General features: G+C 40.8%; 4 protein-coding genes across 5 annotated transcripts; all 4 read right to left on the minus strand.

The window, feature by feature from the left end:
- Positions 1 to 70: 70 nt before the first annotated feature.
- Positions 71 to 551, minus strand: LOC132783913 (uncharacterized). Its single transcript, XM_060789224.1, has 2 exons — positions 283 to 551; positions 71 to 224 (listed from the first exon to the last, which is right to left on the minus strand). Exons 1-2 carry the CDS (start codon positions 424 to 426, stop codon positions 201 to 203), a joined length of 168 nt encoding a protein of 55 aa, XP_060645207.1. The 5' UTR covers positions 427 to 551; the 3' UTR covers positions 71 to 200.
- Positions 552 to 11671: 11120 nt separating this feature from the next.
- On the minus strand, positions 11672 to 13885 carry LOC132785703 (general odorant-binding protein 83a-like). Its single transcript, XM_060791918.1, has 5 exons — positions 13763 to 13885; positions 12372 to 12511; positions 12228 to 12303; positions 11910 to 12166; positions 11672 to 11846 (listed from the first exon to the last, which is right to left on the minus strand). Exons 2-5 carry the CDS (start codon positions 12498 to 12500, stop codon positions 11829 to 11831), a joined length of 480 nt encoding a protein of 159 aa, XP_060647901.1. The 5' UTR covers positions 12501 to 12511; positions 13763 to 13885; the 3' UTR covers positions 11672 to 11828.
- A 280-nt stretch (positions 13886 to 14165) lies between these two features.
- On the minus strand, positions 14166 to 15070 carry LOC132784203 (general odorant-binding protein 83a-like). Its single transcript, XM_060789644.1, has 3 exons — positions 15066 to 15070; positions 14792 to 14868; positions 14166 to 14731 (listed from the first exon to the last, which is right to left on the minus strand). The coding sequence occupies exons 1-3, from the start codon at positions 15068 to 15070 to the stop codon at positions 14451 to 14453; spliced, it is 363 nt and encodes a 120-aa protein (XP_060645627.1). The 3' UTR covers positions 14166 to 14450.
- A 649-nt stretch (positions 15071 to 15719) lies between these two features.
- LOC132785702 (general odorant-binding protein 83a-like) lies at positions 15720 to 16958 on the minus strand. Of its 2 annotated transcripts, XM_060791917.1 has the most exons (5): positions 16862 to 16958; positions 16611 to 16795; positions 16389 to 16464; positions 16016 to 16272; positions 15720 to 15912 (listed from the first exon to the last, which is right to left on the minus strand). In XM_060791917.1, the coding sequence occupies exons 2-5, from the start codon at positions 16710 to 16712 to the stop codon at positions 15895 to 15897; spliced, it is 453 nt and encodes a 150-aa protein (XP_060647900.1). In that variant the 5' UTR covers positions 16713 to 16795; positions 16862 to 16958; the 3' UTR covers positions 15720 to 15894. The 2 variants fall into 2 exon arrangements, with proteins under 2 accessions (XP_060647900.1, XP_060647899.1); XM_060791916.1 differs by having other exon boundaries at positions 16611 to 16956.
- Between the last annotated feature and the right edge of the window lie 2272 nt (positions 16959 to 19230).

Genomic DNA, 19230 nt, shown 5'->3' on the forward strand with positions numbered 1-19230 from the left:
GCTGTCGAAGGGAAATATAAGAGTGCATTGGGAAGTTTGCGCTTTATTCAGCGCATGAAAAGGGAACAAGTTCTAACGGCAATTCGTATTTAATAGCATCTTAAAAATACAAGAAGGTAAGTAAAAAATTTGTTTGTTCCACACTTCCGGTATGTGAAAACTACTCGTTACTTAACTTGCCATCTTGCTGCTATTTCACGCTACATTTTCATAATCTTCCAGATCTGCATTTGGTAAAGCATTATGTTGAGTACGGAATATTAAATTGTACTTTTCATTTACCCTGTCGTGTGTGATAGTCGGTGGAGTTCGCAACACCGGCTGAGGTGGCTTGGGCTTCGCATCCTTGGGCTTCGCATCCTTGACACCACTCACAGGCTTTGGGGCGGTGGGGCTTGTCTTTGATGGGCTTGGCTTCTCAGGCATTTTAATATTTGATTTTTACTTAATTCAAAACAAGCAGCAAACTTTCAAGAGTTGCTTAAAACGATACAATTTGATTTTTTATGAAATACCTTTTGCTTACATGTTTAGTATTTAATGTGCCGCCTACTGCGACACATATTCAACAAGACAATACCGTTCGTATCATAATGTCACGGCGGACAGGTGAATATCATATGTACATATATATATGAAAAGTCTGCTCGAATGCCCGGCGGTCTTAGACAGAGTAGCCGAGAAGCCAACCCAAGCAGTCAGTCAAAGAGTCAGGCACAGCTATTCGTCAGAAGCATGTCAGTTGCTATGACGACTCACACATTCATATCGTGCACACACATACATACACGCATATATGGACACATATAGATGTGTACATATGTATATAACAATACATCATAAATGTCAGCGCCTGAAATTGCGCATAAAGCCATATAAATGAGTCTACTTTAAGGCGCACTATATTTATGTACTTTTCGCTGGCCATAAACGCGAAAATTGTCGCACTTGCGTGAAATATGTCTACGAGTCTATGGCCATAGATTGCCCTGCCTTTTCTCTTTTTGTTTTTTTCTGTTATTTTATTTTTATAAATTAATTTGCATAAATTATGGCATATATGGGGGATAACTAGAAAAGCCAGGCCAAGCGCTCGCTATTTATCAAGGCAATGCGCAACGCTTCAAATTCTTTCTATTGCTCTCGCAATGACAATCATTCATTCAGTCATTCGAGTCTCGCGCCCATTCCAATTGTAATTTGCATTTTTGCACGGGCATTGTCCTTGCCACAAGACGAGAGAAGCAACTCCCCCACAACCACATTCACATTTAGAACCACGTCCAAGTTGCGAGTCCAACAGACAACAACAAAATAGGAAGCAAACAACAAGAAGATGAGGAGGCAACAGCAACAATGTTGATTGTCTGCTAAAGAGCATAAAGTCGTAATGGAGTGAAGGCAAATAAACATAAAATCCCATCGAATTGTGGGCACACAAAAGGCGAAATACATTCGCTCGCTCGCTGAATGAATAGAAAACGCACGCGTACGCACAAATGTTGCGCCAAATCACTTTATTTCACTTGTTTTCAATTTTCACAAGATTTTTACGTTTCTTTACGCTTTCCGCCGCTTTCTTTCTCTCAGCTTTTCCCACTTCATTCGCATAGAACACTCGTTAGCTAGTTGTGTTTGTGCCAGTTTTTTGCTTGAGGGCGCAGCATGTGCTTGTTCTTGTCTGCTTCTGCTCATGTTGTCTGCATGTTGTGCTCAATAATCATCTACTACGTTGCCGCAAAAACCATCGAATAATTAAGTCATAAATGGTTTGAGGCAACGTCCTACCCACATCGCTCATTCCCTTCTCCGTCAACCATTTGAAACATTTTTGGTGGCCTCGCAGCTTTGACAATTAACCAAACTATAAAATGTTTTAGTTTGAACACCTGAAAATGCCGAGCCAACCGCATATGCAGCCGCTTGTAGCAGAAGCTTACCCAAAGGACGTACACACCCACACACACACCCACACATGCACACAAGCACACGCACATTTAAGCCAATTAGCATTTATGTGCGTCGCAAGCAGCAAACGCTGACTGCGACGCTGGCAGCGACATTGGCAGCAGAAGCAAAGCGCGTTACATTTTCATCAAACGCACGACACTTTGTTTTAATTTGAGCAACCGCACGCACACACACAGCCACCCACCCACACACATAGAGAGAGAGTGTAAAGCAAGCATGCATGAACTAACACACATACATTCGTACAACACTGTGACAGTTCTGGTTTGGTTTCGTCACGGACTCAGGCCTAGCACATTGTTCTCTGGGGTGGCAGCCAATGCCATTGCCATCGTCATAGCCATAGCCATAGCTATAGCTAGGCATTTACAGATTTTTGTTTGTTTGTCGCCCATCTACTCCCACGGGCCCTTGAACGGGATATTACATTGTTTTGGGCAATTCACTTTTACTGTGATTAATTTAAATGTACTTCCCCTCCCACCCCAAAAAAACCCTCCGACGCGTCGCTGTTTAGCCCGCAGCTGTTTTCGCTGTGCTTTTGTTTTCTGGCATTTTTTTCGGGGGGAGGAAACAACACATCACGTGTGTGACTCTCATAAATATGCTCCAAAACCCAGCATAGCCAGCATATTACATGCATACATTTTAAATCGAATTGCTCATGACACTGATGAATATAATTAGCACTCAGAAGACAACGCCCACTCGCCGAGTCGAGTGCTAATGAATTGTGCCCCGCGACACAATGTCAGTGATGAGCAGAGCGGAGCGGAGCACGAAACTCGATTGATGTAATGGAATTGATTTAAGCGTAATGTGATTGCATTATGTTAAGTTATTACTGCAAATATGACAGCTCGACTTAAGCATAATGCTCTGTGTCGGTGTGTGTGTGTGTTTTTCTTGGCTTTAAATTGGTGGAGAGACAATTCCTCATCGCAGACTCTCTATCTCTCTCTGTCGGCGTGGCTAATTAATGAAATGCATTTTGGGCATTGACGCGTTCGCTCGTTTCTCACCTGATGTATAAATCAATCCAATTTTCGGTTACAGCCAACAAACGCACATTTATAAGTACCTAGATAACGTTACCTTAACCAATATGTGCGTGTGCCGGTGTGTGTGTGTGTGTGTGTGATTTGGGTAAGTGTGCGTGTGACAATACGAAACGTATACACGATCATGCATCATAATCCAACACCCAAGCACACGAAAACTTAGCTCACACGCACACTCCCAGACAGAGAGAGAGATACACAGCAGCAGCAGGAGCAGGAACAGCACACACACACACACAGATTCACATCAGTTGCTTTGTAATTAATTACTTCACACATTGACGCCATACGCACACACACACACACACGCACACAACAACACTAAATGTAAACTTTACTCACAGCTCATGTTGTACTTGCTGTTGTTTCTGTTTCTGTTTTTGCTAGTGTTGTGCGTTGTTGTTGCTTTTGCTGCTCACACGCTAACTAATATTGTTACCAGCATTTTGGACGGTTAGCTGCATATTTGGTTAGCTGTTGCCGCTGCGTTGCTTTGCCTCATATCGTATCGTAAATTATGTGCCATTTATGCGGCATTGGATAGAAATGGAAATTTGTCCCATTTGTTGCTCGTGCGTCAGTGTCGAGACACACTTGAGTATTCATATGGGGCGCTCCCCAAAGCCCAAGCATGTTGTTTGGCATTGATTTATGGGTTCGACTAACTTGGCTAAATATTAAATGAAATGTTAAACCCAAATCGACTTATGAGCCAAGCAGCCAACTCCAGCAGCTTGAGCTTTAATTTAAACTGTAATTATGCCATGACTATGAATAGTTGGGAAATGCACAAAAATACAAATAAAGATAGAAAACTTCTGTAGAGGGTTGCCGTGCATTGAACTCTGACTTTAACTTGAATTCGTGGCGGGGAAGACAACCCCTCTGCAAATAATGACGCCTACAATTAGACGTTAGATGTACAAAAGTTTTGCTAACAACTCAGTCTGTTGGCTACTTCTGACGATGCTGCAATTACGCTACTATGCTGCTACTGGCAAATTAAGTTAACGCAGTGGCTTCCGTGCAATTGGCCCACCCAAGGATTAGCAGCATAAAAATATACGTACAGCAAAAAAAAATTATATTTAAAAAATTTTCTTAGTGCTGCAAGACGAGCCGCTTGTTTGTTTCCTTGCACCGCTCACCTTCATCCACCTTCGTATTATTTTTAATGAGTCCTACGCGTCGACTGTTTGCACACCCCACAAAAAAAAGCAAGTAAGAAATCTTAAGTCGAGTTTGCTCGACTGTGAGATACCCGCTACACATTTTCATAAAAAGCAAATAAATTTTTAAATATACCAAAATATATATAATATTATATATATTTATATCACAGTCGAGCAACAATACTAAATTATTCCAAGGACTATATTTGATATATTACTATAATCTTACATTAAAAATATTTCATAAAGTTAAAAATATACCAGATTGTCAAAGAAAGCAGCTAACATTTTTTCATTTACAAATATTTCTTATTAAAAATACTAATATGCACCGAAGTCTCTTAATTGGTATATTATTATACTCTTACATTAAAAATATTACATAGATTACAAAATACAGAAGCTTTCTTTCTCATATACAATTATTTATAAATCTACTTCTAATGATCAAGAATATATATGCTTTATAGAGTCAGATATGACGTCTTCTGCCTGTTGCAAACATTTGCTGAAAGCTCAAAGTTATAATGCCCATCTACCCTACAGGTAGCAGGTATAATAACAACGAGTGCCTGATTAGGAGCTGTAGAAAGTGTTGCCAGCAGGTAGAGAAATAGAGAGCTCCAGTAAAGAAAGTGCATTAAAACTTGCTGGCAGTTTAATTATGGCTCAAGTTAAATTTGCTCTTATGAAGCCTGGCAGTGAATCATTTTACGTACTCATGTGGCTCAGTCGTGTGTGTTGTAAGTAGTCAGTGCTCAGTGTTGGCCAAAAATATGCAATTTGTAATTAAACTTTCATGCGGTTATTCCAACAGCAGCAGCAGCAGCAACAGAGTCAGAAAAGTTGCACATTTGATTATGCTGCTAACCAATAAGCGCAATCATGTGCAGCAACAACGACAACAGCAATAACAACTGCAATTAACTGGCGCATAATTTTATGTGCTCAGAGCGTTTGGCCGAGTGTTGGCTGACCAGCAAACAAATTGTTGGCTTAAATTCAAAAAATGGCAACAATTTATGTGCGCACAAAAAACACAAAAGGGGGAAAACATTTTAGCCAAACGCGACCCCAACTACAACACAAATGACCATGGACATTTTTGGCACTGAGCTGCGATCCTTCCCACACTTGCCCTCCCAACGAACTCTCGACCTGCGCTCCACCAAGCGATGTGGTTCTCACATTGCACCAAAACAACCAGCGAATAGTGAACTTTTTGTGAAGTGGTTTGTTTTACTGGCAGTTAACAATTGCTGGCAACCTTTTCACATTGCGGTCAGTGAGTATTTTAAGCATATGCTGAACTAAGTAATATTGGTATTGAATTGGGAAACAAAATATGTTATTAAATGTACATTTAGCGGAAAGCAATTAAAGTATTTCAAAGACTGAGGGCGGCTTCTTTAAATGCAAGCATTAATTTTGTGCGTTCCTTGCTGCTGCGCCCAGCTGTCTTCAAATGGGCCACTAAAAATATTTTCACACAAAAATTGCCAGACTACAAGTGGCAAGCAGCAACAGCAACAGCAGCAGCAGCAACTGTGAAAATAAAAATAAAAATATCATGTAATTTTACATTCAAGTGAGCGGAAAATATAAATAAGCAGCAGGTGCTCATTTCCTGTTCCGCAGCAAACATGGTACATTGGCACACACACACACACACACACACACTCGAAACACACACATAGTGAGACAGACACAGAGACGTACTTACGCAGCTGGCCAGGCATATCCTGGCATTTGTAGCAGCAAAGACAGACGAGTCAGAGCAGCCAGCGAGATGCATCCATTTGAACTATATTCTCCACACACACCACACACACTTACACATGCAGACAAGCACTTTTGCCAGCCAGCTGGTTTGCTCTTGTGGGAGTATTGCGAAAAGTTCATTTATATAACTGTCGCTGACATTAATGTCATAGCGTGGGCACCAACATCGACCCTACACCACAGTCAACTTCCTTCTCCCCACCTATCGCGTATAATGAGCTCAAACACACACACACACACACACGCGAAAAAACTAAACAACTCGAAAGTTAACAAAGGTAATTACTTTCGCAGGTGTCAAATATGTGTGTGTACATGCATATTACATAGATGATGCGAAGTGTATACACTCGCACTTTTGGTCAGGTCTATAATTAACAAATGATTAATTATGCATGACTTTTGTAGCTTACGCTCGCTCGCTCTCTCGTTATCAGCAGGCACACGTGCCACATCCCTACCTCAATCTCAATCTTCAACGCTGAATCAGAGTCACAGCTGTTGATGGTGTCGGTGCTTGGTGTTTGGTGTCGGTGCTGGTGCTTGGGGTCGAGGAGGTCTGCGTGCGCTTCCTGTTTTCCTTTGTAGTTGGCAGAAATTGTTGGCCATTATTGCCTTTGATTCATTAACATTTGCTCCCCCGTAACAGTGTGTACCTGATATGTACAACTCAATGAGGACAAAACTCGCCAACTCGTGTGTGTGTGTGTTACCTCCAACCTCCATCTGCTCCACACCTAAATGGTAAGGTTTCTGTTTCTGTTGCTGTTTTGTTTAGCATTTCACTGTCAGCTTATTTACATAGAACATGGGAGTCGGTAACATTGTTTGCATACAATTACAAGACGGGAATCGTTAGACAGGTCTGAAGATAGCATGAGTTGCAAATTTTCGTGTACACAACAAGAGCAGGAAGAGGAGAAGGAACTTTAATTTGTTTAATGACATATGCAATATTACTAAATACTCTTGAATAAGATGTCTTGTCTAGATGTTAAAAAATATACATGTTATTTACTCTTCCAATGGGTGAATGACTTGAGGGCAATACTTGAGTGATTGTTGTAGTACAAGAGAGTGAGATTCTTGCGTGTTTCTGCAAGATTGGCTCAGTTTCGTTAATGTTGCCGAGCGACAACAACAATGAGAGCTGCCAACAATGCACCGGGCAGCAACAAAGGCATGCAAGCATAAAGGTGGCATGGATAGGAAGGGAAGTATGTGAATGTTCTATAGTAGAAGTATTTAGCTATGCAGGTTAATTTGACTAGAAACGCCGTTTGCCGTGCTTCTGTTCTGCTCTGTTCTGTGCTGTGTTGTGTTCTGTGTTGTTAGTTAGATGAAGTGGCCGCGGGCTGGCTTGGACACAAAGTCAGAATATCAGAATAAGGCGCAAGCATGTTCGCTGCATGTACAACATTCATATTGCCCCCAACCCCGCTTGCAACCCGACGCTGCAGTTAAAATCTGAATAAAAGACAATGGACACAAGACACTAACGGCAAAGTAACAAATACTCACACACATGCCAACATATTGTTGAGCCATTTTGCCATTGTTGTTTTACTGTTGTGTCTAATGTACGATGGCACTTTGTGAAGTTGTCTTCCACTTGAAATGCGGCCTCTTTAAAGTGCAACGGTGCGTATGCGCAATTATTAAATGCTGCATAAGAGACCGCCTGCCATTGCTGCATTAAATGTAAATGCAAAATTCAATGTAATTGCTCACAACCATTTGACACGATTTTGTCATGGCGTTAATGCCATTAACATTTGCTTGCACAATAAAAAATTACTGCCAAAATAAAGTGCCAACTCATTGAAACAAATTTCTACTATGCGAAAACGAAAGAGAGTGTGTAAAATAAAGCGTCGATGTCTTCTTCAATTAATGTATTTTTTATCTAGCAATTGAGTTGGTCATGTCAATAACCCGTCATGTCTGTCAATAGTTCTATTAGTCATACTTCATTGAGATATCTCACATTTTTGCATTTAACTTAATCTATTCGCCAACTACGATTAAATATTCGTCCTTTTTGGCTTTCCCTTCATTTGCTCACGTAACCCGTTACAATCCGCCAATTTTACATATTTTTAAATATTTCTCACCATCCTGGGGAGCAAAGCACGCAAATCCGATAAAAGCCTTGTCAAGCCGCCATCAACTGGCGAGCGAAAAAAAAAACCAAAAAAAAATTGTTTGAGTTGAGAAAGGGTTGACTGAAAGTTGTGCTGGGAAATTTGGGTAAAATAGAATATGGAAAAAATTGTTTATATATTTTCAAATAGTTTTTTAAACTTATCTGTGAATTAAAATACTTGAGAAGATGTAATAGTGACATAGCTATAAAAGCTGTATTATATTTTTGCATTTAGCTTTTAATTCCAGTCAAAAAATATTGTCACTTTGTGATACCCACCTGATTGAATTTTAATGGGTATCGTTTGGCAAAAAACGAACAGCAAAAGGCGCTACATTCGTAACTGCACAACATCAGCAAGGGTTGATTGCTGTCCATGCGCGGCACACTTCTTCACACCACCCACTGCCACATAAATGGTGATGGGGAGTGGAGAGGGGCGGGGAGGTAAACCTTTGATGCTTCATCGTTACCCGAATTCAGTTACAGTTACAGTTACTGCGCTGCTGCCCTTGTGCTGGTGTTGCTGTTGCTCTTGCTGTTGATGTTGCTGCACACTAATTTGATTTTTTATACAAATCGAGAGGAGTTCTCGTATTTCGTTATCGACTTTTGTTTGTTAACGCTTAGCTTGCCGATTTTCGAGTTAGTTTGCTGTTGTTGTTTTTTTTCGTTTTGTTTTTTTGTGTTGCACTGAATTTTTGTGTTTTTTGTGATTTCACTTGCAACGGAAATAACTTTCATAGTGGCGCGCATCGCGATGTAAAATTTGCATTCAATGTCAATTTATGCAAATTACATTGTCAGTCAGCTACCGCATATTGAATTAGCTGTTACCGAGCAGCACCACAGGGATTGCGACTCGACAGTCGACAATCGACACTCGACACTCGACAGTTGAAAGAAGACAAGACAAAACTGTGGCCAATTGATGGGCTATTTGTTAATTATGCGAGGATTGCAAGTAGCCAAATGCGAGAGCAGCCGCTGGCAACACAGTCGGACGATAGAGAAATTTAATTCCATTTGTATTACTTTTGCAAAAAGGAAAAGAGCCGAAAATATGAATGGGTTGACCGAACACTCTGGCAGGCTGGCAGGCTGGCAGTCCGAGCCAAGCCGGTCAGCCAGAAGGTCGAGCAAGTGAGTGCGCCGGACGTGGCCGACAAAACGAACAATAGAGCGTAAAATAAGTGCAAAAAGCAGGCTGGCAGCGGCATAAAAAGAAAATGGAAAACTTTGAGAGAGCGCAGAAAATTCAGCGAAATGAAAAATGAACAAAGTGCCCTAATGGCAAAGCATTCTGAACGTAAACGGAGCGGGGCCGGGGGATGAGATTGGAATTGGACGATGGGTGGCGGAGATGAAGACGGAGGGGGTGCCATACAATGTACAGCATGTACTTATTCAAAAGAAAAAAGAATGAAAAAAACGGCAGAGGTAGCAGCAGCACTGACATCATGAAGAAGAAAAAAAACTGCTTCAATTGAACAGTTAAACTTCCATTAATTGTGTGCTGCGACTCTGCAGCTGGGTCTGGGCAGTCTGAATAGCGAGGGGAAGGTGGGGCAGGGTGAAGTCAGCTTCCCGTGCCAACTGTGTCAGTCTCAAATTTCAAATGCATGAAATGCCTGCGCAAACAGGTCAGTTGCCGCAACTGTGGCAAGTTATTTGAGGCTGGCCAATTGTAAATGTGCTTGTCAATTGAGCAGGAGCTGGAGCTGGAGACGGCCGAGGAGGCGGAGAACCGACCGAAAAGCTGAGCAATTCAATTACATGATTGTGTCATTACTGCCAACAATAAGGGCCGAACGAAATTAACCAACATTTGGGCAGCTAATTGGTTGACTCAATGGCCCAAGCTGCTCGTGTGGAAATCCAATTGGGACAATCCTCCGGTAGCTACAACGAACGCACAGGACCTAAAGTGTCGCCAGTGTCACACTTCATTGAAGACTGTCAAAAATTTTCAATTTACCAAATTAGCAGGCAGACCAAGCAAAAAAAAAAAGACTGAAGCAAGAACAGCTAAATACGCTCCAATGGACGCAGATGGAATGAGGAGTGGAAGTGGAGCAATGACACCAAATTAGTATTAAGTTGAAAGTAATGATGCTGGGCCGGATGAGAATCGCCAGCTGCTGATAATGAAATACTCCTAGCCAACAAAAGGTTCTTCAAGTGTATCCATAGCCGTGGCTAATCTGCTAACAATCATAAAATAAAAAAAAATAACATAAAAACATTGCCTACATTAAAGCGCTCGCGAGCAATTTATATTTTAAAGCAGAACTCTTTAAAAAAGCAATACGGGAAAAAAGATGAATAATAAAACCAATACGCAAAAAAATGAGAGCACAAAACGGATATATATATTAACACATAAATACAGGAGAACAAGTGCGAACAGGCAACATAAATCATTGGCAGCAAAATGAAAAGCTTTGCGCAACAAGTCGACGAAACAATAAAAATCTGCGTTAGAAGCAGCCACAAGCAACGAACCAAACGAATGGCTGCAAATTTCACACCCCCAATCCATGAGACTGAGTTTGAGTCTGAGTCGGAGTTGGAGTTGGAGTCGGAGGTTTCAAGCTGAAGCTGAAGCTGTGGAGCGACGGTTGACCGACCCAAAAGAAATACATGCTAAATTAATATATATTAGTATTAATGGCTGGCACAGTGTGTAGAGCGGTCGGAAGCTGCTGGGGATGGGACTGAGTGGAAAGTGATTGCGACTTTACGGCTTTGTGAGTATCCAATTAAATAAAGGAGCTCGTATGAATTTCAGCAGTTTAAAATTTAACTTGAATTTATTCAATAAATTGTTAAATGAATTCACGAATGAAAGAAGGCGAAAAAAGTTGAAAAAAGAAAAACCAAGAAGAAAACTTTAAGACCATTTAAATAAACGATACAAAGTGATTTTCAGTATTCATCTAACAAAGGTAATCAATTCCGTCTTTCTATTTGCAACGTGTATTGCATGTTCCATAACAATAGATTAAATTGATTTGATTGGATTGACGCTGGCTGTAATTAAAAAACAATTTAACAATTATAAACCAATCATACTTTCCCATTTTGCGGCACCATAAAGGTGGAATCCAAAAACCAGTTGGTAGCATTATTATTTTTTTGCTAGGTTTTATTTTGTTAAACTCACAATCCGGGCAATTTGTGGTTCATGCTTTTCTACAACGAGATCTGACATGATTTATGCTTTCAGCATTCAAAAACCTTTTTTGGCATTACACTGGTGAAACTAAATATATACACACGTCGCACATAATACCCGCTTTTTTTATATGTCGTCACTTTTTCAACTTGACAAAAAGGCTTAAATATTAAACTTTACGAATTTCGCTCTCTACTTCTCTTTGTGACATTAAATCCGTTTATAAATCGCGTAAAAAGCCTTGATATGGTTTTTAGTAATATACTTGTGAAATTATTTTAAAAATTCCAAATATTTTTTATGCACAACGTTATCGAATTCATTTCTAAAAAGTAGAAAGACAGTGAACGGCAAATTGTTGACAATTTCATTTATTAACTATTGAAACTATTTATAAGGTTTCTACATTTTTGTTGTGTTAAATCTATTTAATTTCCAACACCATTTAAATTTAATTATATCGAAGTTTTCAAGATTCCTTTTTCATATATCAGCGAGGTGTCATAAGTTTTTTGCACTTATGGCAAAAAGTAGTGCTATTATTAAAGAAAAGAAGAAAGTTGTTTTCATTTTTAAAAATGCAAACTGCAAAAGCTTACTTGTGGATCGGCTTTCTTCCAGCACTGATGGAACCACCAGGCTTTGTGACACAACGTGTCGCCCTCAGGATGAATGCAATGCTGTGCCATTCCCATCAGTTTGTCACGGATGGAATGAGGAACGGAGTGAAAGAGTGTCTCCAGATGCACATCACCATTATCATCGACCACTTCGAATTCATGGAATAAGCAATTCATGTAGCACTTGAGCTTCTCGTCCTCATGTATTTCACCATCACTGAACTCCTTAATAGCCGCTGTGTGGGTTGGCAATCATTAAATTAATTGCAGGCGAATGCATTCAGGTTTTCAACTCACCCTCACTGACGCCGGTTTGCTCAACGCAGGTGTCGTGAAAAAGCTTGGCCATTTTGAGTACGTTTGACGGTGGATACTGCAATTAAAATGCGTGACTTAAGTCGACTGCAGAAGGACTCTGTCTCATGCACTTTATTAACTCACGTTGTCAGCACGCTGTGCTGAGGTTGGCCTCAAGAGCGCACCACTGAGCACAGACAAGACGATTAACAGGCATGCTGCAACAGGACGACGTCGACGATTTTGACCAAAGTCACTCAAAGCCATTTTCATGTAGCTCGTCTCTGAAACGACAACAACAACAACAGCAAAAAAGCATGTATATTCGCTCGGCCTTGTTTGCGAGTTGTGAAAAGGCGAAACAAAAGCGACAATGCATAGCAAAAACATAAAACAAAAAAAAAAAGGAAAACAAAAAGTGGCAAGAAGTGTTGGGTGAACGAACTGGGAAATACACTGCAAACCAAATGCAAAGAATATTTATTATTAATTTCAATTGAACTCAAATCTCGGAAGCATGATAAAATCAATGTCCAGTTTCTTCTAAAAATATGTCAAATTGAATGTAGCAATTGAGCTACCTATCTCTAGTTAGGGTATGAGGAAGGAGCTCAACATGCAGGATGAAAATGGACAGAGAAAGTGGAAGCGACGACGACGACGTCGACGTGCCACGCGTGACAGCTGGACAATGACAATGTATGTATGTTTGTGTATATTTGTATCTGAGTGACAGTATGTGTGTGTGTGTGTGTGTGAGAGAGAGTGTGCGATGGTTTTTCTAAGTGCGGCTTTTTTTGTAATTTTTATTTGAGGAAGCCATGAGAGGAAACCAACAAAAAATCATTTGTTTCTTGCTAGCTCAGCGCACGCTAAATTAATTCCAAACCGCCAGCTGAACAAAAAAGCTGCTCGCCAAACGGAAACGGAAATGTGGCTGAGACGTCGGAGCTTCAGCGCAGTTGTCAACGTTCTTTCATTCAATGCACAATCGTCGTGTTAATTTTGACAAGCAGATGCCCACGTGCGACACGCCTGCCTCCCTTCTCGTACCCAAAGCTGAAGCTGAAGCTGAAGCCGAAGCTCAAGCCCAAGCCATGTATATAAAGACCGGGTATAAAATTTGCCATTGGCCCTTGGCTCCTCTCCTTTGAAATCGCGCACCGAACACGAAAATACGAAAATACGGAATACAATACAAAGTCGTCAACTTTTGCACAAATGTCACTTTTGTTTCATCAAATGTCAACGCAACAACCGAAACAAAGCCACAAAAGGACGTTGCCTCACACTCCAACACACACACACCATACACACATACATTCGCCTACACACACACACATACACACGCGAGCATTCATAAAGAACGAATGAAATTACAATAACAGCAACAGTTAGCATGTGTATGGACATCACAGTTGGCTATGGCATGAACGATGGATGGTTTTTTAATTGCCATTTCAATTTTCGTTATGTGAATTGCCGTTGAAAGTTGACGTGTTGCTTTTTTTTTGTTTTTGTTTTTTTGTTCCTACTTTGTTGTTGTTGTTGTTGTTGTTGTTGTATGTATGTAGGATCCGTTCCCTTGAAACTATCAAAAAATGCTTTCGTCAGACGAGACACAGAAATTGTTTGACAACCGCAGTCACAATTGAATTTGCTTTATTGACAATTCAAGCGACGTGCTTTATATTCGTTTTTGGCCAAGTTACCTTCTGCTTGGATGCCCCAACTGCATGCAATATTAATCTATTGGCCTTTGAAATGTCTATATTTAAGTAATAGTCTATATTACTCCAACTCTGTGCATGCATCGCATAGCCAAGCCTCTCACGCCCAACTGCGTGAGATCAATTGCTAGTTGTCCACAACGAAATTCAAATGTATTTTCTGTGTCAAGTACAAGTCAGTTCACTGCACAATGTTGATTCGTAGCTTATCATTATTCAATACATATTTTAATAAAAGGGCAGCTAATCTAATTCACTAGCTAAACACAGTAATATGTGAGCCTTCTTAACCAACAATTACTGAAAACGTTTGCATTCAAATCTATATATTAAATACATGCAATTCTAAATAATACTAGACAATTTTTATTTTGCATTCGAATTGCAATTTGTGTGTCAGAATCGAATGTGTTTTTTTTTTGTATTTTAAATTTGTGATTTGCATTTATAATTTCTAATTCCCAAAACCATATTAAAAACTTGCAATTCTTTTTTATAACATGAAATAATTGGCTGGGTCAGCTTTCTTCCAGCATTGATGTAACCACCAGACTTTGTCATTTAATGTGGCACCCTGCAAGACCATACAATCCTTTGCCATGCCCATAATCACATCCTTTAATTCCGCTGGCAGCATCTGGAATAACTGTTCGAGCATCACATCGCCATTGGCATCGACTAAATTGAGCTCAGTGAAAACACAGCCCATATACGACTTGAGTTTCGCATCTTCAGCACCTGGTCCCTTACTGGTAATGAACTTTTCAATTGCCGCTGTAGACGAAGTGAAGTAGATTGAATATTCCGACATAAATTTACTTTTCTTAAACATACCATCCGAGCTGCCAGATTTTTTTGAGACAAGTATCGCGAATAGGACGAACCGCTTTAAGAAACTCCGGTGAGAGTGTCTAGGATAAAAGGGATTATCGAATAGTTTACCATATTTCACATTTTTATACAAACCACAGCAGCAAAGCTCGTCACAGAAAAACTCAGGAGAACCGTGAAAACGAGAAATTTAACCATTTTGACTGAACTTGAACAACTGTTTTAATTGAATTACGCGACAAAACGATTACGCTTGCCTTTTTATTGAATCGCCCACTGCATATCAATGCCGTTGTTAGAAAGCTGATCTTTGGACAAGTGAAAACAAATTAAGGATTACGGTTGCAGTGACAACTGCAATTGCTTGCAAATTGTCAGATTTGACATGAAAATTGCTGAAATCAATGTTCGAATTAGACGATTGTCAGTTATCGACTTAACGCCGCCCAATTTTTCAATTGTTTTAGCAACTGTATTTTTCTTCAAAGCAATTGCAAATATAAATGTGTGTTTTCTACAAGCTTAGAATTATTGCTTGACAATCACTTAATTTAAAAGCATTATTCAAATTTTATATTCTATGCAAAACGAAAACGAAAATTGCAAATGGGGAAAACGCACTATAATTATTAATGCAGCACTCAGATGCACATTAATTTTATTGCGTTGCCAATGCTTGTCGATGCATAAAATTATAGATGCGCTCTTTAGATAGCGCTAATTAAATAATTAAATATGCTTTAGGCTATAGCAGTCAGCGGATTTATGAGCGCAATTCATCAGAGGGGACAATTATGACTGCAAATATATCAAAATACGAGCAGAGGACTTCATGACTTAACCTCAAGGCCAAATTGGCAACAGCTGCTGCTAAAAACTGCATGCGTCATTTTATTTTCATTCATTTATTAAATGTTTTTGTTATACGTTTTTAATTTTTTTTGTATTTTTTTTGTTGGTGAATGCTGGTGCAAAATGCTAAAAATAAAACAACTAATATAAAAAAAAAAACATGTAAATAAAAACATAAATCATAAGCCAGAAGAGTTTACTTGTTCGGGGGTTCATTGTGTCCGTGTCTCGCATTCGCTGCCCTTCGTCAACACTCAAATGAGAAAGTAATGCTGCAAAGGTAATTTATTAGGATGACGCTGCCACAAACCAGAACCAGTAGCAGAAACAGCGCCACCAACCAGCGTTGTGCTAATCAGGTGCAATGACACTCACCTTGGGATCCGCCTGCTTCCAGCAGCGATGCAGCCAGAAAGCGCGCTCGCATTTGTTATCGCCCTTGGGATAGAGACAGCGTTTGCCCATGTTAACCGCAATGTCGTGCATCGAGTCGGGAATGCGATCCAGCAGCTTCTCCAGGTGCACCTCGCCATCCTCGTGCAGCACATCCGTCTGGTCAAACACACAGTACATATAACACTTGAGCTTTTCGTCCTCATGCACTTCGCCATCGCTGAACTCCTTAATTGCTTCTGCAGTGATACAAGACACAAGACCCAAGCAGTGAGAGATGTTCACATCACAGGCGGAATCAAATGCACACGGCAAGTCGCCACTTTGCGGAGCTCATTAAGCTGCATCTGCTTACCTTCGGTGACGCCTGTCTTCTGCACACAACTATCGTGAACCGGCGCCAACTCCTTCAGCATCTCTGGCGGCGGATACTGTGAAAAGCATATAACATTAATATTTCGCAGCCATATTATGTATGGCTGTAATTGAGTCTAAGCTGCAGCGACTTAGATATCTAATCGCAGATCGCATCGAGCGATGAAATAGAGCTCTGTTTTCTTTTTCTCTTTTTGCTTACCGTTTCATCTCTTCTTAGTTCAGCTGACATGCTGCCTGAAATGGCCAGCAGAGACAGCAATAAAATGCTAAAAATGTTAATAGTTGCGCGCAGTGACATCATGGAGCAGCAGCTGCAGTCGTTGGAGTCGTTGGTCAAGTCGAGTTGGCAACGTGACACTGTCGGGGTCGAAAGCTAGCGGTAAGCTACGGAAGCACGTGAGACGCAGGATATCAAGGATCAAGGATTTAGTGGCTCTGCAGCCAGCTTACTGTGTACGTGTAGCTAAGGGTATTAGCAGACGAAATTGAATGACTTTCGCAGGCAACCAGCGAGTTAATGCCCAAATGTCAAATGCGGAATGCAACTGCAAGTGCTAGTCATGTGGTCCCTTTATAGGGCATTGTAGTTGAGGAACAACGTGGTACAAGTTCAGCACAGATCTGGGCAATTAGCTGTTATTAATCGGCCGAAAGTCTTACCTATAATTAAGACAGCGAACGGAGTCAGTAATTTGTCAATGAAAGAGCAATCAGCAAGGCGCGAAAATAGATGGTTTGGGCCACAATAATCATACGCCATGTTTGCCAAGATGGCGACACCAGCCCACACACACGCTTCGAAATGAGCTGGTGGCATGAGATGCCTGGCTGGCTGGCTGCCGGCAACAAGTTAATAGCGAAAACAACACGCATACAACGATTAAATATAATGTGTGCACCCAGTCTCAGTCTCAGTCTCCAAGTCTCAGTCTCCAGGTTTCAAGTCCAGACGACCGTCATTTGTCCCACACGAAACGCGTTAATTACGGACATTGCAGTAAATTTTTTTTTCTGTTGTTTTTTATTTCGCTATTGTTCTCATATTCATTAATTATTATGCAAGCTAAGCGCTCGGCAAAAGTTTTCGGGTTTGGGGGGCCGCATACTTTGACATGCAAGCGCAACGTGTCAAATTAATTTTTAATAGCCACCCATACCGAGAGTCGCCAACTTTCGTTTGAATGCTGCCAAATAATAGATTTAAACGATGGCGCTCGACATCAGCGCAGCTGTTAAGGGCCTGTGCATTATAATTAAAGTTGGGGCCACGTTTGGGGTCATTCTGGCTCGCCTCGTTACACAGAGCTCTATTCACGTCTTTCCCCACCAAAATATACATACGCATAAAGGCTTAGGCAAGCTGCACCATTCAACTTGATATGTGGATGTTGCTGGTGTCGACTGTCGTTGTCGTTGTTGTTGCTCACATCATTGTCCTTGTCGTCGTCCTGTTTGCCATAATTGCGCAGTGTGTTGAAGGCGTTTAATGCTACAATGGCAACAGCTTGCGTTTGTGTCCGTGCAAGCCGTGTTTGTGTTCATATCTGTGTGTGTGTGTATTGACAGCTGACACTTGCAAATTAGACGCCGGCAGGCAAATGGTCAACAGCAGAATGCAGCATGCAGCATGCAGCATATGTTGCACAACACAACTTATTGACACCTTATTTGCGCTCACAAAACGAACGCACATCTCGTTTGCGGTTTGCACATGCAATTTACATGTGTAATTTTTCGTCCAAGCTGCATGATAAAGTTGCTGCTACTGTTCCCTTTGGATCGGCAGTCGAAAAACCGCATTGGCACTGGCAGTGGCAGTGGCAGCGACCAGTTACAACATTGTCAGTGCCACACACACTCACACATAGTGGAACGCAGTGGACAACTTCGTTAAACGAACTGCAGAATTGTGCACAGTTTGTCAGCAGCTGAGGAGCAAAATTTGAATGGCGCGTTTGTTGCGGCCATTTGTATGGACTCTTGTGGTTGATGCCGGACATAATCGATTTACTGTACTGGCCGTAGCCGTAGTCGTCTTCTGTTCTGTTGTTGCTACGCATTTCATCAACATCCTGTTTTATACACTCTTCCACTCGAGTACTAAATACTCGGACTGCTGCTGCGTAAAAGGGTAACACTCCATTCAGAGTGAGTGAGATAGAGATAGAGAGAGCTCCAATGAATTATAATTAATGATTGCGGCCTGGGCGATGGCTTAGCCTTTTAAATTTATAGCTCGGCCAGCAGCCGACTCAGCCTCAGCACAATAAATTTAAATTAGCACTAGGCAAATAAATACACACAATAAATAACTGGGCAAGGTCAACAACAACAGTTTAGGATGCTCACTGCTCGAGGATGGTCATTTGATATGCATTTAGCGTTTTGCCGTTCAACATTTTATTGCTCGTTATTATTATAGAATTGCCCGTAATTATTCTTTGCATTATTATTTACAATCAGGTCAGCATAAGGTTGCCACTCGAATGCTACGTTTGTTATGCTATATTTATATTTATGCATTCAGTATTTTTTTTTTTTTGTATTTTCTACTCAAAGCGTCGCTCAAAGCCAGGCAGGCAACTTGCATCATTAACATATTCACAGTCTATTAATTTTCAGTGCAACACTCAACACACTCGACACTCAGTACTCGGGCACTCAACACTCAACATTCAACACTCAAGTCTCGAGTCAAGTTGTCGATGGCAGTTGGTTTCAGCCGTTCAGCCTTTGGCAACATAATTAGAAAGTTTTGTACTTAAATGCAAGTTGAGCATGCGGCCAGTCTAATGAATGCATTAAGCCAAAGTGCAGGC

This window comes from Drosophila nasuta, chromosome 2R (assembly GCF_023558535.2).
Source record: "Drosophila nasuta strain 15112-1781.00 chromosome 2R, ASM2355853v1, whole genome shotgun sequence".
Lineage (NCBI taxonomy): Eukaryota > Metazoa > Arthropoda > Insecta > Diptera > Drosophilidae > Drosophila > Drosophila nasuta.